The sequence below is a fragment of the Vipera ursinii genome (genome assembly GCF_947247035.1).
Source record: "Vipera ursinii genome assembly, chromosome: 2".
Classification (NCBI taxonomy): domain Eukaryota; kingdom Metazoa; phylum Chordata; class Lepidosauria; order Squamata; family Viperidae; genus Vipera; species Vipera ursinii.
This window is the reverse complement of record NC_139513.1, coordinates 3771105-3796455: the sequence shown is the minus strand read 5'-3', so window position 1 is coordinate 3796455 and position 25351 is coordinate 3771105. Positions and strand designations below refer to the sequence as shown.

At 44.8% G+C, this 25351-nt stretch overlaps 1 protein-coding gene across 2 annotated transcripts; it reads right to left on the bottom strand.

Annotated features, from left to right (window-relative positions):
* Positions 1–7175: 7175 nt before the first annotated feature.
* On the bottom strand, positions 7176–14457 carry LOC310635897 (tigger transposable element-derived protein 1-like). Of its 2 annotated transcripts, none has more exons than XM_083355259.1 (4): positions 13485–14457; positions 12016–12098; positions 9920–10046; positions 7176–9046 (listed from the first exon to the last, which is right to left on the bottom strand). In XM_083355259.1, the coding sequence occupies exons 1-4, from the start codon at positions 13582–13584 to the stop codon at positions 7320–7322; spliced, it is 2037 nt and encodes a 678-aa protein (XP_083211385.1). In that variant the 5' UTR covers positions 13585–14457; the 3' UTR covers positions 7176–7319. The 2 variants fall into 2 exon arrangements, with proteins under 2 accessions (XP_083211385.1, XP_083211386.1); XM_083355260.1 differs by lacking the exon at positions 13485–14457 and adding an exon at positions 12221–12309.
* Between the last annotated feature and the right edge of the window lie 10894 nt (positions 14458–25351).

Below are 25351 nucleotides of genomic sequence, written 5' to 3'. Positions count from 1 at the left end.
ATTGGAGGCCCCTGTTAAATGTCTTGTATCTTTCAAAATGTGGAAGATTATCAGTCTTTATGATTACAAATAAGATCTAGTCAAAATTCCCTGGTGGATTAATCTGAAAAATGGCCTGTTACTGACATGTTCATAATGTGATAACATTTGCTGTCATAAATTATCTAGTAGGGGACCAAGAGATGGTGCTGTAGGAGTGCAATACAGTGCAACAAAGGCTGAAGTTGAAGGGGTAAACAAAATCTGAGAAGCTGAGACCATGGTCAGTGCTATATACAATGGGCAGATTTGAGTCCTTCTGCTAAATATGCACCTGGAACCTCTATCCATTGCATCCTCCAAAACCCATTTGATGGAGTATAAGTAAATTAATTTTGTAAATTTCCTGGACAATCAGTTGCTTCAAGGATGAACATTAATCTGAAGCCAGAATGGGACAACTCGCCGTAGCCAACTCATTGTGGCCAACTGGCTATGGCCATGGGACAATTTAACAATTTAATATAATTATTTAAAATAAATTTTAAAAATGTTTCATTTTTTGTCATTCCTATTTTATTCTGTCCCTCTTTTTGTATCCTTTTTTTATTGATTCTTTGATATTAGTGTAACTCTCGTCCTGCAGCGAGTTGGCCGTGGTGAGTTGGCCTGCAGTGAATTGTCACAGATCCACCTAAAGCGCTAATTCCAAAGGTGTAGATTACAAAGTATGGACTTTTCTGTGTTGGAAGTCCAAACCTCTTACCTGATTTCCTTCCAAATTCATGGGAGGAGAAATATGTCATTTTTCACACACCTTGACTTTACCCTTGAAGTATATGGGAGGAACAGGCAATCCAGTACAATAACATCTGTTCATCTAGGTGTCTGTCACTTCTGATTGGAGAATATGCAATTTCATGAGATCTCAACAGAAACCAATCTGTTGGGTGTGATTTACTTTTTTATGAATTGGAAGTGGGAAAAGATCCACTTCAAGTAATATTTTCCCCATTGTTCCCTGCTACATTTTTTTGAGGTTTCCTTAGAAGTTGGTTGATTGAGATAAATAATATTTCTGTCACCCCATATTTCAGTGGGAAATCAGGTGATTTCAGGGACTTGAAGACAGAAAGAAGAATTGCCAAAGGGGACCTATCTTTTATTCAGAGTCTGGATTATGATAATTCATCTCTAGCTTAGTTTGAATACAAGGACTTAACTAGAATACTGTACATAGAATAATATTATAAAGGCAGGATGGCACAGCACTGAATTCTCCATGTCAGATCAATAACACATTTATATACCTCACAGCATGTAAAAATGAAACATGCTTTCCCTAGAAATATATTCCCTTAGTCCAGGGGTCGGCAACCTTAAACACTCAAAGAGCCACTTGGACCCATTTCCCACAGAAAAGAAAACACTGGGAGCCACAAAACCCTTTTGACATCTAAAATGAAGATAACACTGCATATATTGTTTTTTTACCTTTATGCTATGTATAAAAAAACCTGCAGTGTGTTGCATTTATGAAATCAATGAACTGCTACAAAGAAAACAAATTTTTATTTCTGCATGCAACAAAAGCATTTTGAACTCCAAAAAATAAAAGACGCTGGGTCGAAGATTACTTTCAAATAAAATACTCAATATCTATTTGAGCCCCTCCTCGTATTTATGAAATAAAAAGCCGGTGCAAACTATAAAAACTACAAATAGAAAAATAGAAAAGAAAAAAATTGCAGGGGGAAAAAAAAGAAAAGGACAGGAGAAAGAGGGAAAAAAACCTTTCTCCTTCATCCCAACAGGTAAAAACAATGTTAGTAGCTTATCTACCATCTTTAAATACAGCATAATTATCCCCATACCTCACCTCTTAATTAAAAAAAAATCAAAATATTCATTCTTTACTAAAAGTCCAGTAAGGACAATCTCTCTCTCTCTCTCTCTCTCTCTCTCTCTCTCTCTCTCTCTCTCTCTCTCTCTCTCTCTCTCTCTCTCTCTCTCTCTCTCTCTCTCTCTCTCTCTCTCTCCCTCCCCCTTGGTCTGTGAGAGAGAGAGACAGAGAGACAGAGTCAGAGAGACACAGAGGCACTTGTGCTTCCCTTCTCTCTCTCTCTCTCTCTCTCTCCACCCCCCACCCCCCGATCTTCTGTTCACCTCACATTCTGATTGGGCTCGCTTTAAATCGGCTCACCGGCTGGAGATCACAGGGGCTGCACTCCCCTCAAAGCCGCAGATTGTGGGAGGGCTGGCCCGCTCAGTGGAGATTCCAGTGGGCCATTCCCAGGGGGGATCCCGTGGCTGCCCCACGCGGCTCCCTGGCCATGTGCAACTCGGACAGGGCCAGCCTGGAAAAGGGACTTCCTGGCCATGCTTCTCCCAGGGGATGGGGTGCCCAGGTGCAGGGCCAATCAGGACCGCTGCAAGGGGGCAAGTCCACAGGAAGAGAGAGAGAGAGAAGGCAAGTGCAAGTGCCTCTTTGTTTCTGTCTGTCTCTCTGCAAATGGCGGAGGAGGCTGGAAGCTGCAGGAGAAGGCTGAAAGAGCCACATGCGTCTCCAGAGCCGCGGGTTGCAGACACATGACTTAGTCCATCAAACAAACTTTGGGAAATCTAATGAAAGTAGATTAACTATCTATTGACTAGGAAACAGAGTCCAAGTTATGGACAGATCATCCTGAAGATGGTCTGGCTATGATGTCAGTAGATGTTGATACCCACATGACAGTTGATAATCAATTCATATGCACTTATCCTCTATATAGGTCAAAAGAATGCAGTATTCAAGAAAAAAATTCATTCAAAACAATATTGATCTTAGGATATATTATTACCTAGAGGTAAGCATTCTGGAATATGATTGTTGGGGGCAATTAAGCTGACTTTGTAATAATGCCGCTTGGGGGGGTGTGAAAGCCCTAATAAGCAGGCATATACATAGAATGAAGGCTACTGCTAAGCTTGTAAGCCGCCCTGAGTCTTCGGAGAAGGGCGGGATATAAATGGAATAAAAATTTAAAAAATTAAAAAATATCTGACCTTCATTGAAGAAGATGGTTTCATTCACACAAGACACAATAAGAAGAAATTAAAATTTCTCCACTGGCTAGTGAAAAAGTATTTAATTGTTTTACCACGTGACAATCTTAAGAGAATCTCAAATATACTTTTTAGGGTAAAAAGCAGTCAAACCTCCCTGAATTATTCCTTTCTTGATTCTTAAATTTGGACTATGCCCCTGAGTCGTAGAAAATTATTTTCTTCAACTGCAGTGTTCTGATGTAACATTCCCAATTCCCCTTCTAATTATTAAAACCATAGTCATTTATTCTATTTTGAAACAAGTTTATGGAATCTTCACCACCACCTTTAATTTTAAACAACGTGATTAAAAATGGGATATAAAAAACTGAAAAATCTGATCTGTAACTATATCCAGCCCTGCTGAGACAATAAGTAGACTTTGGCAGAGACTATGCTAGTCTGAAATTGCAGGTTTCTCTTCCATAACTGAGGCAAAATGGAAAATCTTCCCTGAGGAGGAGGTATTTTGAGACCGCTGAACTTTGACTTTGTGCCAGAGAAAGAACTTTAGGAAACATCTCCATCAATATGTCAAATGCTATTGCTGAAAACGCATTTCTTTCCGTTTCTCTTTCTGTCCCAATTTCCTTCTGCCACGATGCAGATGAAATGTCCGTTGAAGGTGACAATAGAACAATTTAAGAAGTTTAATATAAGGAACAGCTGCTGGTATTCGGTATGTCTAGTTTAATGAAGAGAAGGACGAGTGGGGGGACATGATAGCAGTCTTCCAGTATCTCAGAGGCTGCCACAAAGAAGAGGGAGTCAAGCTATTCTCCAAAGCGCCCGAAGGCAGGACAAGAAGCAACAGATGGAAACTAGTGTGTAGTGGGGTGCCCCAGGGCTCTGTTCTGGGCCCAGTGCTCTTCAACATCTTCATCAATGATTTCGATGAGGGGATAGATGGGGAACTCATCAAATTTGCAGATGACACCAAGCTGGCAGGAATAGCCAATACTCCAGAAGATAGGCTTAAGATACAGGAGGATCTGGACAGACTCAAACACTGGGCACTATCTAACAAAATGAAATTCAATGGTGAAAAAAGTAAGGTTCTACATTCAGGCAGGAAAAATCAAATGCACAGGTATAGTATAGGTGGTACCTTGCTCGATAGTAGTAACTGTGAGAGAGATCTCGGAGTCCTAGTGGACATTCACTTAAATATGAGCCAGCAGTGTGCTGCAGCTGCCAAAAAAGCCAACACGGTGCTAGGCTGCATTAACAGAGGGATAGAATCAAGATCACATGAAGTACTAATACCACTTTACAATGCTTTGGTAAGGCCACACCTGGAATACTGCATCCATTTTTGGTCACCACGATGTAAAAAAAAGATGTCGAGACTCTAAAAAGGGTACAGAGAAGAGCAACAAAGATGATTGGGGGACTGGAGGCTAAAACATATAGGGAACGGTTGCTGGAATTGGGTATGTGTAGTTTAATGAAGGGACGCGGTCAGTGGCGTAGCGTGGGTTGTCAGCACCCGGGGCAAGGCAAGTAATTTGCGCCCCCTCGCTCTCGCACCGCACGCCTGGCACCCCCCTGGCGTAAGAAGAATCGAGCCTCCCGCGATCTCCCGTCCCCCCCACCCCCCTGAAATTCTCGCCCGCTTTCACAGACTTGTTCTTTTACACCGGCTGCAAGTACCAGGAGCCAAAGGCAGCCTCTCCGAAAGCCTCACACCCAAAGACGCAGGCACGCCCACACCGAGGAATGCCGCCGCTGGCGAGGCTCGCAGACGCCGCCGCTGCCGTTCTTTCTTTCTCGTTCGCGGGAGTGCGCGGCGGCGTGCGCATACAGAGGCGTATATAGACCCAGGGAGCCGCTGAGCCTTCCCCCACCCGGAGAGAGAAGCGTTTCTGTCGGCGCAGGCACAGATACCCCTCGCTCGCGAGCAGCCTTGCCCTAGCCCGCCGGTCGCGCCCCCCCAGATGTTGCGCCCGGTGCGGCCGGCCCCCCCTGCACCCCCCACGCTACGCCACTGGACGCGGTGGCTCAGTGGGTTAGGACGCTGAGCTTGTCGATCAGAAGGTCGGCAATTTGGCGGGTCGAATCCCGAGTGCTGCGTAGCAGAGTGAGCGCCTGTTACTCGTCCCAGCTTCTGCCAACCTAGCAGTTCGAAAGCACGTAAAAATGCAAGTAGAAAAATAGGGACCACTCCGGTGGGAAGGTAACAGCGTTCCGTGCGCCTTTGGCGTCTAGTCATGCCGGCCACATGACCACGGAGACGTCCTCGGACAAGCGCTGGCTCTTTGGCTTTGAAACGGAGATGAGCACCGGCCCCTAGAGTCGGAAACGACTAGCACGCATGTGCGGGGGAACCTTTACCTTTACCTTTACCTTTAGTTTAATGAAGAGAAGGGTGGGGGTGACATGATTGCAGTGTTCCAATATCTCAGAGGCTGCCACAAAGAAGAGGGAGCCAAGCTATTCTCCAAAGCACCTGAAAGCAGGACAAGAAGCAATGGATGGAAACTAGTCAAGGAGAGAAGCAACCTAGAACTAAGGAGAAACTTCCTGACAGTTAGAACAATTAACCAGTGGAACAACCTGCCTCCAGAAATGGTGAATGCTGCAACACTGGAAGTTTTTAAGAAGAGACTGGACAGCCATTTGTCCAAAATGGTATAGGGTTTCCTGCCTGAGCAGGGGGTTGGACTAGATGACCTCCTAGGTCCCTTCCAACTTTGTTGTTGTTGTTATTTACTACAACCCAGATTACCTGATTACTGCAATAGCATCAAAAATATTTTCTCAACGTTACCCATATTTTCTCTAAACTTCCAACCCACAGACTGAAAAGGTAATTGTGGGCAAGTATAGGATTCTAGTGATTGAGCTTACCACCTCCAATGTTTTCCCTTTTCCCAATTCCTCACCATGAAAAAGGAAAGTCATTATTGTTTCTCCCAATTTGCTTATGGAAAAGAAGGCTCCTTTGTTGTTGTTAGTTGCAAAGACGTGTCCGACCCATGGACAATGTTCCTCCAGGCCTTCCTGTCCTCTACCATCTTCTGGAGTCCCTGTAAGCTCATGCCTCCTGCTTCAGTGACTCCATCCAGCCACCTCCTTCTCTGCCGTCCCCTTCTTCTCTTGCCCTCAACCTTTCCCAGCATTAGGCTCCTTAGGTACATAATAATTTTTGAAAAGCTGAACACGCAGTTCCTATTAGGCAAAGGTCAGTCTCAACACTGGGCAGTTTTGGCAGCACTCTCCGAAGATGATACTTGACTGATGGGGTTCTGCCTGTTCTTAAATGATTACTTTGGTACTGTAGTTGGTTTAAAGGGGAAGGTTTTTCTTGCCTATCTAAAACTTTTTCTCACCGGTGAATTTTGTTTTGTTAGTTAGGGCCCAGGGTTCAAGTCTGTTAAGCTCTTTCTGGATCGTGAGCCTATCTTCTGGAGAGTTAGTTATTCCCACTACCTTGGTGCTATCTGCAAATCAGATAATACGGTTCATCCCTGGAAACTTAAAATTTTTTACCAGCTCTGTCAACCTGCCCTACCTTACAGGGTTGTTTTGTGGGTGAGGAATAAGACTAATCTTATTGTGACTAAGGGCGGGAGGGGAGAGCCAAGGAAATAATGGATCAATCCATCAAAGGATGGGTAGCAAGCGCCGGCGGCTGCTTCCTCTCCCCAACACAGACCCACCAGAGATTCTGCTGATCCCTTATTGGAAGCAAATCCCACCCCACTCCACAGCCTATTTTGGATTTTGCCTGTGCTCTCCATTTTGGAAGGAAACTTCCACCCCTACCCCATTTTGGATTTTGCCTGGAGAGGCTTGTGCTGATCAGGAGAAGTTTTTTTTAAAAGAGGTTTTAAATTTAAATTGCCTCCAGAAGTTGTGGGTGCCCCATCATTGGAATCTTTTAAGAAGAGACTATCAGAAACACTCTGGAGAGAGCAGTGAGTTAGACCACCTTGCACACTTCTCCCCTCAATGTCTGCTTCTCTTCAAAGAAAAGACCATTATTATTAACATTACTGCATGTATAAAACTTTAATGACAGTACTTAATATGTAAACACACATACTCTTCAATAATTGAAAAATAAAATGCAAAACACTGAAATACACTACAAGGGAAAAATATCAGTGCAGTGAAAAACAAAAATTAAAGTCCTCTTTGCAGAGGTCTGAAAGGATGGAGCAGCTGGTCAATGGTTAAGGCTCATCCAGGACTCTTGAGGTAGATGGGGATGGGAGTGCTGTAGTTTTCTGGAGGAACCCTGCCAGTTATTTGCACTCTTTTTTTGTTTGTTTATCTTCATATATTTCTCGATAACATTTCAAAACGTTATTGATTTCTCTTTGGACTCTACCCACACGTTCTTCGTTGGGATCAATGTCACTCAAAAAAGATAACACACGGTTCGTTTTGGAGAAAAACTCTGCCAATTCTTTCAATGTTAACTTTTTAGAGACGCAAGCCCCTCCTCCTCCCTCTTCCTCTTCCTCCTCCTCTTCATCTTCTCCTGCCTCCACATCCCTCTGTTCTTCCGATTCATTTTGCAGTTGCATTAACTCTTCATTGGAAAGCTCCCCCTCAGTGTATGCAATGAAATTTTCCACGTCCCCAGCATCAATATCTAAAACAAGGGATCTGGTCAGTGTTACAATGTCCCGACTGATGACTTCTAAATTTTTATTTTGGTCAAAACCTTCCCAATTTTTTACAAATACAGCAAAACGTTTTAAACATTTGCTCCAAACCCCTTGCATACATTTTGTAGGGACATCCTGCCAGGCTGCCGCAATATTTTGGATGCAGTGAAGAATATTGTAACCTTTCCAAAAGTCACGCAATATTATTTCCTCTCTGTCCATTGCAGCTATGGCTTCGGCCAATGTGGCACGTAAGTAGTGTGCCTTGAAAGTTGCAATTGCTCCCTGATCCATAGGTTGTAGCAGAGGGCTCGTGTTTTTGGGGAGATAGACTACTTTCACACCAGGGTGGAGATTGCCCAGATGGGGGGGATGTCCAGGCGCATTGTCCAGAAGTAGGAGTATTCTGAACGGGATCTTTTTCTCTAAGCAGTAGGTCCTTACTTGTGGCACAAAGCAGGTCATAAACCAATCCTCAAAGATTACTTGGGTCATCCACGCCTTCTTATTGGCTCTGTAATACACTGGGACAGCGTGCTTACTTATGTTTTTGAAGGCATGAGCATTCTCTGATCTATCAATCAGCAACGGCTTCAACTTGAACCCAGAGACATTTCCACCCAACAACAAAGTTATTCTGTCCTCAGATGCTTTAGATCCAGGCATTGTTTTCGCCTCTTTGTGGATGTAAGTCCGCTCTGGCATTTGCTTCCAGTACAGCCCAGTTTCATCCACATTAAAGATCTGCTGTGGTGAATAGTTGCCCTCTACTACAATTTCATCCAGTTTGTCTGGAAAGCGTTGGGCAGCTTCTTCATCAGCACTCAAAGCTTCACCGGTGGTTCGTATGTTGTAGTAATTAAATCGTTTTTGGAATCGCATAAACCAGCCACGGCTGGCCCCAAATGTCTCATTGCGCTCCTCACCTGCTCCTTGCTTTAGCATTTCAAAAATGCTGCGTGCCTTCACCTGAATCAGATGGAGACTAATTGGGATTCTTTTTTGGATCCGATCGTCAATCCAAAGCACAAGTAGCTGTTCTGTTTTTGAAATGAGGCCTGTCCTATTTCTCGTGATTATGGCATCTGTTCCCGGAGCAGATTTAATTGCCTCTTTTATCTTTTCTTTATCCCTAAGGATAGTGCAAATGGTGGACGAGGCCAGCCCTTCTTCTTCTACTATGGTCTTTATCTTCTTCCCCTTCTCATGGGCTTTAATTATTTTCATTTTCAAATCCAAATTGATTCTTCTCCTTCGTTTCTTGCCTCCAGGTTGAGCTGATGCAGAGCTTGGTTGCTTTCCTTGGGAAGACATTTCTAGCCAACGAAAGAGTTGATGGAAAAGTTCACTATCTTGTCCTGTAGATAGAAAAAGAGAGACTGGTTGGAACTGTTTAAAGTAAAATCATTCTTATAGTGAGGGGTGGCAGTACCGTAGTGCAAGAATGTGTTGTCCTTCTCTGTCAGAAATTTCTTTCCCTTGACAAAAGCGTAGGAATGGTCACTGCTAACAACAATATACTGTACAGTATTTGAAAGTCTTTTATTTACAGTACTGGCTCAGTGGGTTAGGACGCTGAGCTTGTCGATCAGATGGTCGGCAATTTGGCGGCTCGAATCCCGAGTGCCACGTGACAGAGTGAGCGCCTGTTACTCGTCCCAGCTTCTGCCAACCTAGCAGTTCGAAAGCACGTAAAAAATGCAAGTAGAAAAATAGGGACCACTACGGTGGGAAGGTAACAGCGTTCCGTGCGCCTTTGGCGTCTAGTCATGCCGGCCGCATGATCACGGAGACATCCTCGGACAAGCGCTGGCTCTTCGGCTTTGAAATGGAGATGAGCACCGGCCCCTAGAGTTGGAAACGACTAGCACGCATGTGCGGGGGAACCTTTACCTTTTATTAAACATTGGTTTATATCTTCCATCTGCTCCACTTGCTTGTTTTGTTCCCTTCATGCACAGCATGTGCAAGACTGAATCCGATTCTTAACAAATGGGAGACAGCGACTTGCAAAGGCCAGACTCTTCATACAGAGTCCATTTGTGAAGAAAAGCCAGGCTTCGTAGAAAAGGATTTTAAAAAAATCTTTCATATAAATAGCTTGCAAACTTGAAAAACAGCAATTTAGAGAGGAGATACAGCACCAAAAATAATGCTGGAGGACTTCATGTGCATTAATTTTTTTTAGAAAAACATCTTTTGCACTACAGTATTTGAACAGAATCTCTTACCTAAGGAGGCCATATTCCTTGCGTTTTCCAGCAAAACCTCTTGGTACAGGGCTTTTTGCTCAGAATCCAGCAGGACCCACTCCTCCATGGAAAAAAACACAGCTACATCCTTGGGCGATACCAAATCCTGACACAGGGAGGGGAGAAAAACACAACGAATCCCATGAGCATTCCTAACAACGAACACTTCAATGAATTACATGCAGATCCTCTTCTTGATGTACAAACTCCAGTGTTTCCAAGTAGGGCAAATGAGCATGTTAAGATATTGAATTCAGTAGCTGGAAGAGTAAAGTGTACAATAGGCCAAAACAAACAATTGTAGTTAATTGATTGGACAGTACTGGCTCCTGCATGAGGCAATCTACGCTATGATTGGTTGCTGTAAGCATAAAGGGTCAGTTTCCCAGTTTTCCCTCCTTTTTTCCTTCTGTCTGTTCTGTATACTGTTTTCGATTTACCTCATGATGTTCCTATGTTCCTGACTATCTTTTATGTTCTTCCTTTTCTGGATGATGACAAAGACTGCTGTAAAATTGTACATTAAATAAATTTATGTTTATATCAAAGACTACAAGTCTCTGTCAGTGTCTTTGACGTCGTCTGAACAGCTGCTGTGCAATTCCTGGACAGAACTTCTTCTCTGGAGAACAAAGTTCCTCTGGCTAGGGATACATCTAGTTAACACTTTATTTATTGATCTGGCTGATTCTGCAGGAGCAGCAACCCCATATCCCTTTGCTGTCCGCGGATGGGCTAGTCCTTGGATATATTGGCCTAATCCAACACTGGGTTAATTTTACCGACTGCACTTAGCCAATGAATCATGCCAAATCGTGGAAAGTGGGGTTCAACATTTAATTTATGTGCAAAAGTCAAGTTTGGACTTTACTTTTTTTTACTTTGGGCTTTTGTGTGTACCATTTTTTTTAAAAAAGAAACCTTAGTAAAGACCACACCACATTAGAAAAAAAGATGTTGAGACTTGAAGAACGGTTGCAGGAACTGGGTATGGCTACTCTAGAGAAAAGAAAGACTAGGAGTGACACGATAGCAGTATTCCAATATTTGAGGGGCTGCCACAAAGAAGAGGGGCTCAACGTTTTTCAAAGCACCAGAAGGCAAGACAAGAAACAATGGATGGAAACTAATGAAGAAGAAAAGTCAACTTGGAATTAAGGAGAAACTTCCTGACAATGAGAAAAAAAATAACTAATTGGGACGGCGTGCCTTCAGAAGTTGTGGGCACTTAATCACTGGAGGTTTTTAAGAAGAGACTGGAAACTCTGAAATGGCACAGGGTCTTCTGCTTGAACATGGGCTTGGACTAGAAGACCTCCAAGGTCCCTTTCCAACTCTGCTATTCCAACTTCTTTTTTTTATTGAAAAGTTTTACAGTACATTTTTGAATACAAAACCCCTCCTCTCCCCCTCCCCTCTCCCCAAACCTCCCCAACTCTCCCCTCCCCTCCCCCCTCCCCGACTTCCCAGAGCTAAATACAGGGTATAAAAATACAAACAAACATAATCTAAAATATGCAAACAACAATAAAATATTAAATTCTATCGCACTTTAACTCTTAATAAAATAACTACAAGCTAGTTATACATCATATAAATCCACTACTTATTCAAATGCTAAGTGAAACTTTTTAGTCCCATATTTATTCTGGATATAATCAATCCACCTTCTCCACTCCACAATATATCTCTGTTGCGATTGGTCTTTCAAATACGCTGAGATCTTTGCCATTTCCGCCAAATTGGAAACTTTTAAAGTCCATTCTTCTATAGTCGGCAGTTCTTCCTTCTTCCAATATTGCGCCACTAAAAGTCTCGCTGCCGTAATTAAATTCAACATCAGCTTAGTGTCCACAAAAGTAGTATCTGTAATAATGCCCAGTAAAAACAATTGCGGACAAAACTTTATCCTTTTCTTGAATATTTTTTGCATATTCCACCAAATTTTAATCCAAAAAGCTTTAACCCTTTTACAAGTCCACCATATATGAAAATACGTTGCATCCTCACAACCACACCTCCAACTTCTTCACTAGATCAAACTGGCACTTTAAGGGAGGAGAGACTCATCCTACCTGAGTTGGAAGCACGTCTGTTGTTAATCCTCCACTAGAAAGAACCGAAGTTCCAGAAGATGAACACCATGCCATTAGAGTGTCTAGGAGTGGGGGAGAAAAAACAGCAAAGGAATAATTTGCTTTCAAACATCCTCGCAATATTCTTGAAGCTACAATGAAGAGGAATGGTTTTAGCCTATTTCTGTGCTAACTAGGGACTCACGTTTATTTGAATGTCTTGCCGTCACAGCAACAGCACGTAGAAGCTGACACTGGGTGAGAGGAAAGCTGAAAGGTGTGTGTTACAAACACTTTCAGCTTATGGTCACTCACACACACACACACACACACACACAGAGAGAGAGAGAGAGAGAGAGACCTGGAAAATTGCCACACTCAATCCCAAACCAACTGAACACGGGGGCACAAACAGTTCTTTAAAATACACAGAGACCCAGTGAGTTTAAAATAACAGCAAACTTTTACTAATACATTTTTGCTCTTTTACACACACAAACACATACACACACAGTGTCTACTACTAGGGTGCCAGGCACCAGCCAGAGGGATGGAATCTGCAAAGTCTGGGATCCAAAAACAAGGGCTTTAAAAAGACTGGGTAGGCTGTCAGACTTCTTTTTATGCCCCCAGAAATGGCGGGGAGAGGCTTCCCATTCAGGCCCAACTCCTTTGTTGTTGTTGTTGTTGTTGGCGGTGGTGGTGGTGAGACTTGGGGAGGGGCTAGCCATGTGCTCAGTCCCCACTTTGGTCCTTTTTGTTCCCTTAATGACTGGATTCCTTTCCCCCCCCCCAAGGAGCTTCTCCTGGCTTTTGTCCACCCTGCTTATATGCCTTGGCAACTTTTAGGTATGCCTAGTCTCATACGTTCCTCCCCTTGGCACGGAGTGAAACAGGAGATGCCACAAAATGAGGCTCCACTCATCTCCCACTCAGAGCATTTACAGGTTTTTGTTATGTATTCTCGCCAATCATTTTCCCGTCCAGTTGGCATGGAGGTACAATACAAATTTCAGGCAAGTTTAATACAGTGAAATAACATTTTAGGGAAAAAAAGAGATTTAACGCACCGAAGGATTGAGATTAACACAAAGGCAAATTACACAAACAGGAAAAAAAAACTGAAGAATTTTCCTTCCCCAGGATCCCAAATCAGGTAAGCTGGCTGGGGGGGGGGGAATTCTGGGAGTTGAAGTTCATATATCTTAAAAGTTGCCAAGGTTGAGAAACGCTAGCCTAGGGGGGGGGAGGTGACACCTTTTGAAATGCACACAAAACCTTTCAAATGCACCGAAGACTTTGAAAACACAGTTAAATTAAACGATGAAAGAAAAAAAAAGAATTTTAGGAAGGGAAGAAATTCGGGCCAAGTCAACCCTGAAGGATTAAAGGGCATCAGAAGGTCTGACTGCCCACACTGTAATTTCTCCAAAACAGCCACGTGGTGGCAGCACAAGGAGCCTTTTTACCTGCTGCTCTCTCCTGAAGGGGCTCATCTTGAGCAACTCCCCGAAAGAACAGCTCCTGGGAGGGATCGCTCCCTTTTCCGCCCGCCGGTTCAGCAGCCATTCATTGAACTCCCGGAGGCTTCTGGATCGGAAACAGCCCGAGACAAACCAAAAGTCACGCGAAACGATCCGGAAGGGCCGGCAGAAGAAATCTCCCCAAGGAGAAAGTGGGGACTGCAGGAGCGATCTTAGGGGCGCCCCAGGAAGGGACGTTAGAGGCTCACCTGTCCAGGCATAGGAAGGAAGGAAAGGAAGGAAGGAGAAGGGAAGGGAAGGGAAGGAGAAGGGAAGGGGTGTTGAGTGCGATAGGGGAGGTGGAATCTGCGTTGGGATAGGATACAAAAATGTGTTAAACAGCTCTGTGAGGTGTGGCTGAACTCCTGTGTGTGTTTCAGTCCACCAAGCCTTTGCAAACGCTTTTGTTTTTCTTTTCTTTTTTTAATAAAAAGCCTTGTTGCTGGAATTCCAACTGAGTTTGTTTTGTTTTGGATCTTGAGCCACGTTCCAAACAGAAGGGAGGGAGGGATGGGATGGGATGGAGAAGGCAGGGGAAGGGGCGGGAAGGGGAAGGGGAAGGGGAGGAAGGAAGGAAGGAAGGAAGGAAGGAAGGAAGGAAGGAAGGAAGGAAGGAAGGAAGGAAGGAAGGAAGGAAGGAAGGAAGGAAGGACGTTCTTACCTGGCGCTCGAAAGGAAAAGTAGGCTCCGTCCCTAAGAGATGCGCGCAGCAAAGGATCCACGATGGAAGGACGTTCTTACCTGGCGCTCGAAAGGAAAAGTAGGCTCCGTCCCTAAGAGATGCGCGCAGCAAAGGATCCACGATCCGCTCTCCGCGCGGCCCTGGCGGCCCCGCTGCTTTCCTTCCTTCCCGGTCACACGCGTGGATTCCCCTCCTCGGAACGGTCCCCGCCAGGGCTTCGCAAGAGCCCAAGCAGGAAGCCCTTCTAGCTCCTCCCCCTCTAGCTCCTCCCCTCCTCAAAAGGCCGGAGGGCTCCGCCCCTCAAGGGTCTCCCTGCCCACCTCCTCCCTTCTGCCACGGGTGGGGGGGTGGGAGAGGGGCCTTCTTCCCTGGGAAAACTGATCCTTCTCCACGGCTTTCTCCAGCCTCTTTCCCCCTCTTCCCCCTTCTCAGACTTTTAACTTTTATTTCGAAGATTCAGGTGTCTCATAATGCTTGTAATCCTTTTTTTTTTTGAAGAGCAAGGAAATATTGGCCATAATTCTTTCTCCATTTCCAGGATGTTGGACATCAAAAGACTTTACATTAGGAAGGCACTAGAAACGACAACAGACCGTAATTCCATAGGTCTAGGCCAGGGGTCTCCAAACTTAGCAACTTTAAGACTTGTGGACTTCCAACTTCTACAATTCCTCCAGCAAGCATAGCGACATGGTTTTTAAGCGTCGCTGACAGAGGAATTCTGGGAGTTGAAGTTCACAAGTCTTAAAATTGCCAAGTATGGAGACCCCTGGACTACGCCCTGACTAATTTAGATGTTAAGAAATTCCTAACCTACATTTTCCCATGTGGGTTTCAATGAGTTGGGAACTGTCAGTAAACTGAAACAACACATTTCCTTAAATTCTCGACCTCCATGATTGTGTCTTAATAACAAATAATCAATTGCTGCTTTATAATTAGTCCTCAACTTACAATCACTCATTTAGTGACTTTTTGCAATAACAATGGCACTGAAAAAAGATGATTTATGAGCATTTTTCACACCACCATTGCAGCAGGGTCATGTGATCAAAACTCAAGACGCTTGGCAACCGGCCTGTATTAATGACAGTTGCAGTGTCCCGGAGTCATGTGATCACCATTTGAGACTTCTGACAAGCAAAGTCAATGGGGAAGCTATGTTACTAACTGAACAATTGTGGCAAGACAAGTTGTAAAATGGCACAAAACTCACTTTACAACTACCTTGCTTAGCAATGGAAATTTTGGGCTTAATTGTGGTCATTATGTCAAGGGCTACCTGCATTTTCTAAAGCTGGTTCCCTAAATTGTGCAAGTTACTGGCCAAAACCCATCAATATCTGAGATGTATAAACTAAGCCATTAGCTACTTTACAAATTAAGGCATTAAAAAACAAACAAACACAATCAATATCTAGAAATCAGTCAAACTCAAGCAATTTTAGGTGGTGCAGACATACCGCCATCCCTCCAGTTATTACTTTTGACAAAACTCTCGAGTCTTGTATTGTTCAATAGTTCATCCCCTTTCATCACGTTCTCTAGTGAAGTGTTCTCTGTACTCTGGTGTGAATTTCTTCACATGGGTGTAGTAGATCCACTGCTTGATTTCTTCTAATATTGGGGAAATATGGGTGGTCAACAACACCAGGTCTGACTCTCACCACTTAGGTTGCAATGTTTCCTCTTAAAATATTTCAGCATATTCCCTGTCTAAGCCAGCTTTCTGCACCCTAACGATGTCTGAATATGTCATCCCAAGGATGGTTTTTCCAAAAGGCAACTGGACTTTCTTTATTTTTCCTCAAAAACGTTTTGCTTTTAATCCAACAAGCTTCTTCAGTTCAGAACTGTACTGAAGAAGCTTCTTGGATGAGAACCAAAATGTCTTCAAGGAAAAATAAAGAAAATCTAGTTGCCTTTTTGAAAAAAGTACCTTTTGGGACAACCGCAACCTGGATGACTGAGAACCTCCGTAGACATCTGGATATGTTAGTTTCAAAATCCTTATCTACGTTTGGTGTTCACATTGACAAAAGTTAATCACTTGTATGCATGTACACTGAGAGATTATGCACCAAATTCCAAATTCCTTGTATTTCCAATCACACTTGACCAATACAGAATTCTATTCTGTCCTGTCCTGTCATATCCTACCCTACACTACCCTACCCTATCCTCACAAAGAATCTAAAATCCAAAAATTATTTCCTAGTTATGCAACGCAACTCTTCTTTTTAATGGGTCAAAAAGCTTCTGCTGCTTTGGAAGCCCTTCCCATACTCCATGCATTTGTACGGATTCTCCTGGAACATTTCTGAAGAAGCATCTGGATGAGAAGCAAAACATTTTTAAGGAAAAGCAAAGAAAGTCCAGTTGCCTTTTGAAAAAAAGTACCTTTTGGGACAACCGCAACCTGGATGACTGAGAATCTCCATAGACATCTAGATGTGTTAGTTGCCAAAGCCCTACATACCTTTGGTGTGTATGTACACTGAGAGCTTATGCACCAGAGACAAATTCTTTGTGCGTCCAATTGCACTTGGCCAACAAAGAAGTATTCTATTCTATTCTATTCTATTCTATTCTATTCTATTCTATTCTATTCTATTCTATTCTATTCTATTCTAATTTTCTATTCATCACAAAGATCTAATATCTGAAAGTTAATTCCTGGTTATACAATGCAACTCTTCTTTTTAATGGGTCAAAAAGCTTCTGCTACTTTGGAACCCTTCCCCATACTCCATACATTTCTACAGATTCTCATGGGACACTTCTGTGGGCATTAAGCAAATGTTGACAACTAATGAACTAATGAACGTCCTAACAACACAAACTAATTAACATCCTCTTTTCCTGCTGTGTGTCTTCTTATGGCAATTAAAGTCACTGCTGGTTCTGAAGTTCTTTCCACACTCCACACACTGATATGGCTTCTCCCCTGTGTGGATTCTTTTATGGAGCGTAAGATTACTGCTGTTTCGGAAACTCTTTCCACAGTCAATGCATTTAAACGGCTTCTCTCCTGTGTGGATCCTCATGTGGCAGGTAAGGTGGCCACTCTCAATATAACATTTTCCACACTCCAGGCATTTATAGGGTTTCTCCCCTGAGTGTAGCCTTCTATGGTTCTGGAGTGAATGATTTCGACTAAAGCTTCTTCCACATTCATTACATGTATATGGTTTCTCCCCCGTGTGGATCCTCTTGTGGATACAAAGGAAAGTACTTCTTCTGAAACTCATGCCACACTCCGTGCACTTATACGGTTTCTCCCCTGTGTGAATCCTTTTATGGATCCTCAGTTCTCGAGAATCACTGAAGCGTTTTTCACACTCCGGGCACTGATATGGTTTCTCCCCAGTGTGGGTTCTGCTATGTACAGTATACCTACTTTTTGAAATGAAGCTCTTTCCACACATGTGGCATTCATATGGTTTCTCCCCGGTGTGTAGCCTTTTGTGATAAGTGAGGGATGACAACCCAGTGAAGCATTTGCCACATTCGGGGCACTTATAAGGCTTTTCACCTGTGTGAGTCTTTTTATGGAAAGCGAGACTACGTGGATAGCTGAAGCACTTCCCACATTCGATGCATTGATATGGTTTCTCTCCAGTGTGGATATTTTTATGGGAAGTTAGGTGGCTGGATTTGCGGAAGCTCTTTCCACACTCCAAGCATTTGTACGGTTTCTCCCCTGTGTGGATCCGTTCATGGGCATGAAAGCCACCAGAATTGGCAAAGGACTTTCCACATTGCAGGCACTGAAAAGGCTTCTCCCCTGTGTGGCTTCTGCGATGGGCAGTAAGCTCTTGTGAGGAACGGAAGCTCTTTCCACACTCCATGCATTGAAATGGTTTTTCCCCAGTGTGGATCCTCTCGTGTGACTGAAGATGAACTTTTTGACTAAAGCTCTTTCCACAGTGCAGGCATTTATAAGGTTTCTCCCCTTTATGCATCCTATTATGTAATGCTAGAGTACCACATCTGGCAAAGCTTTTCCCACACTCCAAGCATTCATAGGGTTTCTCCCCCGTGTGAATCCTCTTATGGGAAGTAAGGGCACTGGAGGTACAGAAGCATTTTCCACACTCTGTGCATTTATGCGGCTTCTCTCCGGTGTGGATCCTCTTATGTGAATTGAAATTACCTTTTTGGGTGAAACTCTTTCCACACACCGTGCAATGATACGGCTTTTCCCCTGAATGGATCCTATTATGATAAGTGAGGTGACTTGCAAAACGGAAGCTCTTCCCACATTCCAGGCATTTACATGAATCATTTCCAGTGAGGGTTTTTTCCCGGGAATTCGGTTCCTTGCTCCAAGCAAACCTCGTTCTACCTTCTCTGCATTGATACAACATCCCCTCTCTGTGGAGGCTTTGATGGGAAGTTAGGGAGGTGTTGCTTCTGAAGCTCTTTCCACAGGTGATGCATTGATGCTGCTTCGTCCATTTGTGGACCCTCTGGTGTGAATTCAGGTGACTTTTCTGACTGAAGGTCTTTCCACAATCCCGGCATTTGTGTGGATCCTCTGCTCTATGAATCTTTTTATGCGACGCAAGGGAGCGGCTTGTACCAAAGCTTTCTGCACACTCCGTGCATTTGTACGGTTTCCCTCTTTCTTGTATTTTTTGATGTAAAGAAAAAGTAGGGGTCCTTCTGCAGCGTTGCCTGCTTTCATCTTTTTTCTCTCCAGCAGGGCTTTGGCAACAGTCACACCATCCTGATTCATCTCCGAGTATTCTCCCACACCTTGAACACTCTCCTTTTTCTTGGCAGTCATCTGAGTCCAATAAGACATTGATATCTGCAGATGGTATACTAGAGCAATTCTCCAGCTCCCCCGGTAATTGGTTTTCCTCAGAACTTTGCTTTCCATACATCTTTTCTGCAACTTCCTTTTCGCCTTTTGGCAAAGGTGCTGCTGCCTTTTGGCCGGAATCCTCCATTTCACATCCGTCACCTCCTCCTCACAAGAGAAAAAAAGAAAAGAAAAGTTGACACAAACTTAGGTGCAAAAGGATCAAGCACCGTTACTGTATTGGAACGGTATCAAACATCCTCCAAACAGCCATATGTTGAAAACATGGTGCTATCCTTGGTCGAAGCAGAAGGGACATTTGAAAGCTGCCTACGTTCAGGAATCAGGAATCTGATATGTTTGATGATTGATTTGGTGATTGGTAAAAAAAGGGACATATATTGAGATGGCAGAACTAAAGTTCAGGCCTCAGCAGGCCTTCAAGATGAAACCACAATCTTGTGGGTTAAGCCTGTGACCTTATCTGCTGTGTCCCACGAAAGGTGTATATCTTATCTGCTTTGTGCAAGATTCCTCTTTTGTAACTAAGTAGAAATGAGAGGTGTATATATATACCTGCCTTACATTGTGTTCAGGGTTCTTCTAACGTGAGGAAGGACCCGCCTATGTTCAGCTGAATAAATGTGTTTGGCTTATCAAAGGACATCACGACTCGGTCTTTTTTTTATGGAGCAATACCTGAACCTTGCTTAATACCTATGTTCATTCATTCATTCATTCATTCATTCGATTGGTGGTGTGTTGGCACAGCGGTTAGAATGCAGTATTACAGGCTGACTCTGCCACTGCCAGGAGTTTGATCCTAACCGGCTTAAGGTTGACTCAGCCTTCCATCCTTCCGAGGTTACTAAAATGAGGACTCAGATTATTGGGGGGGGCGAGATGTTAACTCCGTAAACCTCTCAGAGAGGGCTGTAAAGCACCGTGAAGAGATACATAAGTCGAACAGCTAGTGCTGTCATTGAATGCCCATCCTTGCCACAAGGATGGCTTACGATATTAAAAGGATAAAACTCTATAAAAGCTATACACAATGAAGTAAGATATGGTCAAAATACAAGTACTCAATCCTAACTAAAAGATAATATTGATGATGGGGAACCTATTTATTTATTTTATTACATTTATATACCGCCCTTTCCCGAAGGACTCAGGGCGGTTTACAGGGTAATTAAAGATACAAAAGTTAAAAACAAATTTTTAAAAAAATTATATTTGTCCCTGCATAAATAAATAAAACCCCAGTTAAAATAAGATTAATCCTCAGCCTGGGCCAGAGAGCTCGAAGAGCCAGGTCTTCAGGCCCCGGCAGAATGAACGGAGGTCGGGGGCAGTCCTCAGCTCCACTGGCAGCTGGTTCCAAAGGGCAGGCGCCCCCACTGAGAAGGCCCTGGGTGTTACCCGCCGGCAATCTCTTACTGGTGGCACCCTGAGAAGACCCTCCCTGTGGGAGCGCACTGGACGAAGGGAACTTGATGCCGGCAGCAGGTGTTCCCTCAGATATCCCTCAGATATTAATTTCAGTGTGAGAAGGTAGAAGGGTTGAGGGACTTGAAAAAACTGGTTCTTGCTCTGGGTGTGTTCGTACATCTTTATCCCCAAAGGGCTTTTTCAAAAGGCAACTGGACTACGTTCTTTCCTTGAAGACATTTCACTTCTCATCCAAAAAGCCTCTTCAGTTCTGACTGAATGGTGGAGAAAGGAAGGACTGAAATTCCTTGCCATCATCTGGTCATTAGCACTTCTTTATGCAAGGAATATAAACACTTGTGATAGACCTGTGGACTCTATGGGGCTCTTAAGTGCCATCATGATAGACCAAAAAACAAAATGAAAGGAACGTCTAAAAAGCTCTCTACGAAGTGGGGCAGGCAGGATCAAAGTAAGGTTCTACATCTAGGCACAGGTGGTACCTGACTCAATAGTAGTAACTGTGAGAGGGGTCTCGGAGTCCTAATGGACAATCACTTAAGTATGAGCCAGCCGTGTGCTGCAGCTGCCAAAAAAGCCAATGCAGTGCTAGGCTGCATTAACAGAGGGATAGAATCAAAATCTCGTGAAGTATTAATGCCACTTTACAAAGCGTTGGTAAGGCCACACCTGGAATACTGCATCCAGTTTTGGTCACCACGATGTAAAAAAGATGTTCAGACTCTAGAAAGAGTACAGAGAAGAGCAACAAAGATGATTAGGGGACCGGAGGCTAAAACATATAAGGAACGGTTGCTGGAATTGGGTATGTCTAGTTTAATGAAGAGAAGGATGAGGGGTGACATGATAGCAGTGTTCCAATATCTCAGGGGTTGCCACAAAGAAGGGGGAGTCAAGCTATTCTCCAAAGCACCTGAAGGCAGGACAAGAAGCAACAGTTGGAAACTAGTCAAGGAGAGAAGCAACCTAGAACTAAGGAGAAACTTCCTGACAGAACTATTAATCAGTGGAACAACCTGCCTCCCGAAGCGGTGAATGCTCCAACACTGGAAGTTTTAAGAAGAGACTGGGCAACCATTTGTCTGAAATGGTACAGGGTTTCCTGCCTGCTCAGGGGGTTGGACTAGAAGACGTCCAACTCTATTTTTGTTATTGTTAGATGACTGCAAGGAATATCAATTTTTTCCCATCTTCCACCATTCAGTCAGAACTGAAGAAGCTTCCTGGATGAGAAGCCAAATGTGCTCAGGCAAAAACCGAGAAGGTCCAGTTGCCTTTTGAATGAAACACCTTTCAGACAACCATGACCTGGATGACTGAGAATCTCCATGAACATTCCATTCATCTTTAGTTGTTCCTGCATTTGAAGATGGCACTGGGAAAAAGGGAAGCCTTGGAGAAAACCGAAGGGGGTAGGGTTGGAAGATCCCATCTGCAGAAGACCTGACTGAACAGACTCACCACTTCGTTTGCAGTTATGTCCTTGCGATAAACCCATCGACTCTATGGGGCTCTTAAGTGCCATCAATATAGACCAAAAACAGCAAGAAAATCAAAGTGACTTCTAAAAAGCTCTCTACAAAGTGGGACAGGCAGGATCAGAAAATGGCTAGCATGGGAAATGTCATGGATGTTTTAGGCTATTTTATCAGACTAAGTAGGAGTACTGAAGGCAATTCAGAGGCAATTCTCTCAGCCATGAATGTATGCACTGAAGCACCACTGAGCTTGACTGGAGACCTTCAGCAGACCCCATCCCATTTCGATCTAACGCTATCTAACAAAATGAAATTCAATGGGGAAAAAAGTAAGGTTCTACATTTAGGCAGGAAAAATCAAATGCACAGGTAGAGTATAGGTGGTACCTTGCTCGATAGTAGTAACTGTGAGAGAGATCTCGGAGTCCTAGTGGACAATCACTTCAATATGAGCCGTGTGCTGCAGCTGCCAAAAAATTTAATAATTTTAATTTAATAATTTGATTTCTATACCGCCCTTCTCCCGAAGGACTCAGGGCGATGAACAGGGCAATACACAATAAAAATCAAGTACAAAAATTAAAAAACCATTAAACATCATGCCCATAAAATCAATACATATTAAGTTAAAAACTAATTTTAAAAACCCAACCCCATCCCGTCAGACCAGGCCAGCTTGTTCGAAAAAGAATGTTTTAAGATCGCGCCGGAAGGAGCGAAGGTCGGGGGCCATCCGGAGCTCAACCGGTAAGCGGTTCCAGAGGTCTGGCACGCCCACAGAGAACGCTCTCCCCCTGGGGGTCACCAATCGGCATTCTTTGATCGGCGGCACCCTGAGGAGGCCCTCTCTGTGGGAGCGCACTGGACGGAGGGAAGTTGACGCCGGTCGCAGGTGTTGCCGTAGGTAATCCGGACCCATGCCATGAAGGGCTTTGTAAGTCATAACTAACACCTTGAACCTCACCCGGAGAGCAACCGGTAGCCAATGCAGCTCGCGGAGCAAAGGTGTAACATGGGAGTATCGGGAAACTCCCAAGACAACTCGCGCGGCTGCATTCTTCACCAGCTGGAGTCTCCGGGTGGACCTCAAGGGCAGCCCCATGTAGAGAGCATTACAGTAGTCTAGACGAGAGGTCACGAGCGCATGAGTGACTGTGCGCAAGGCATCCCGGTCTAGATAGGGCCCCAACTGGCGCACCAGGCGAACCTGGGCAAAGGCCCCCCTAGTCACAGCTCCAATATGCTCTTCCAAAGAGAGCTGTGAGTCTAGAAGGACCCCCAAGTTGCGGGCCCTATCTACGGGGGGTAATAGCTCACCCCCCCATGGCCAATGATGGAATAATCGGAATTTCCCGGGATGCCGGCACGAACAGCCACTCAGTCTTGTCAGGGTTGAGTCGAAGCCTGTTCCTCCCCATCCAGACCCGGACCGCCTCCAGGCAACGGGACATCACGTCGAGGGCATCACTGGGGTGGTTTGGGGTCGAAATAAAAAGCTGGGTATCATCAGCATATTGGTGATACCCAACTCCAAAACCACGAATGATCTCACCCAGTGGCTTCATATAGATGTTGAACAGGAGAGGCGAGAGAACCGATCCCCGAGGAACTCCACAAATGAGAGGTCTCAGGGTCGATCTCTGCCCCCCTGCTAACACCGACTGCGAACGTCCCAGGAGGTAAGAGGAGAACCACTGGAGAACTGTGCCTCCCACTCCTAACCCCCTGAGACATCGCAGCAGGATACCATGGTCGATGGTATCAAAAGCCGCTGAGAGGTCTAAAAGGACTAGGACAGAGGAACAACCCCTGTCCCGAGCCCGCCAGAGATCATTCACCAGCGCGACCAATGCCGTCTCCGTGCTGTACCCGGGCCTGAAACCTGGTAGTCAGCTTCCTCCAAGAACAAAGGGAGCTGATGCGCCACCACGCTCTCAACAACCTTCGCCAAAAAGCGAAGGTTGGAGACCGGACGATAGTTGTTTAAAATTGCTGGGTCCAAGGCAGGCTTCTTGAGGAGGGGTCTCACCACCGCCTCCTTCAAGGCGGCGGGAAAACTACCCTGACTCAACGAAGCAGTAATCACTGCCTGGAGCCAGCCTCGTGTCCCGTCCCGGGCTGCATAAGTCAGCCAGGAGGGGCACGGGTCCAACAAACACGTGGTGGAGCTCAGCTTCCCCATGATCTTGTCCACTTCTTCAGGGGTCACAGGATCGAACTCTTCCCAGATTAAATCGACAAGACCGCCCATATCCTCTTCGTCAGACTCTGCCCAGTCGGAGTCCAAACCGGTCCGGATCCGAGCGATTTTGTCCGACAGAAATCGACTAAACTCCTCGGCTCGACCCTGCAAGGGTTCCTCCCTCACCTCCTGATTAAGGAGAGAGCGAGTTACCCTAAACAGGGCGGCCGGGCGATTATCTGCGGACGCAATGAGGGTGGCAAAGTGGTTAGACCTAGCCACCCTCAATGCTGCGAGATAAGTTCTCATAAACGACCTTAGTCGTAACAGGTCGGATTCGGATCGGCTGGACCAACACAGTGCTAGGCTGCATTAACAGAAGGATAGAATCAAGATCACGTGAAGTACTAATACCACTTTACAATGCCTTGGTAAAGCCACACCTAGAATACTGCATCCAGTTTTGGTCACCATGATGTAAAAAAGATGTTGAGACTCTAGAAAGGGTACAGAGAAGAGCAACAAAGATGATTGGGGGACTGGAGGCTAAAACATATAGGGAATGGTTGCTGGAATTGGGTATGTGTAGTTTAACGAAGAGAAGAGTGAGGGGTGACATGATAGCAGTGTTCCAATATCTCAGGGGCTGCCACAAAGAAGAGGGAGTCAAGCTATTTTCCAAAGCATCTGAAGGCAGGACAAAAAGCAACGGATGGAAACTAATCAAGGAGAAAAGCAACCTAGAACTAAGGAGAAACTTCCTGACAGTTAGAACAATTAACCAGTGGAGCAGCCTGCCTCCAGAAGCTGCGAATGCTCCAACACGAAGTTTTTAAGAAGAGGCTGGACAGCCATTTGTCCGAAATGGTATAGGGTTTCCTGCCTGAGCAGGGGGTTGGACTAGATCAGACATGTCAAACACAAGGCCCGGGGGCCGGATCCGGCCCGCGAAGTGGTTTCATGCGACCCGTGAAGCCATCCTGGAAACAGTTAGGGAACGGCCCCCACTGCCTTGGCCCTGGCCCAGAGACCCTCCTTCTGCCAGAGACCCTCAGATCTGTCCCACTCCTGCCCAGGCCCCCATAGGCACCCTTGATGCAAACGATGTAGAGCTGGCCACGCCCACCCAGTAGGCCATACGCACTCTAGCCACGCCCACCCAGTAGGCCACGCCCACCCTAGCCATACCCACCCAGCCCCCTGAGGGCA

Coding starts and splice junctions, on each gene's coding strand:
- LOC310635897 (XM_083355259.1), bottom strand. CDS start 13,584: ATGGCTGCTGAACCGGCGGGCGGAAAAGGGAGCGATCCCTCCCAGGAG. Junction 12,099..13,484: donor CCTTCAGGAGAGAGCAGCAG/GTAAAAAGGCTC, acceptor CCCCACTCCTAG/ACACTCTAATGGCATGGTGT. Junction 10,047..12,015: donor CAGACGTGCTTCCAACTCAG/GTAGGATGAGTC, acceptor TCCCTGTGTCAG/GATTTGGTATCGCCCAAGGA.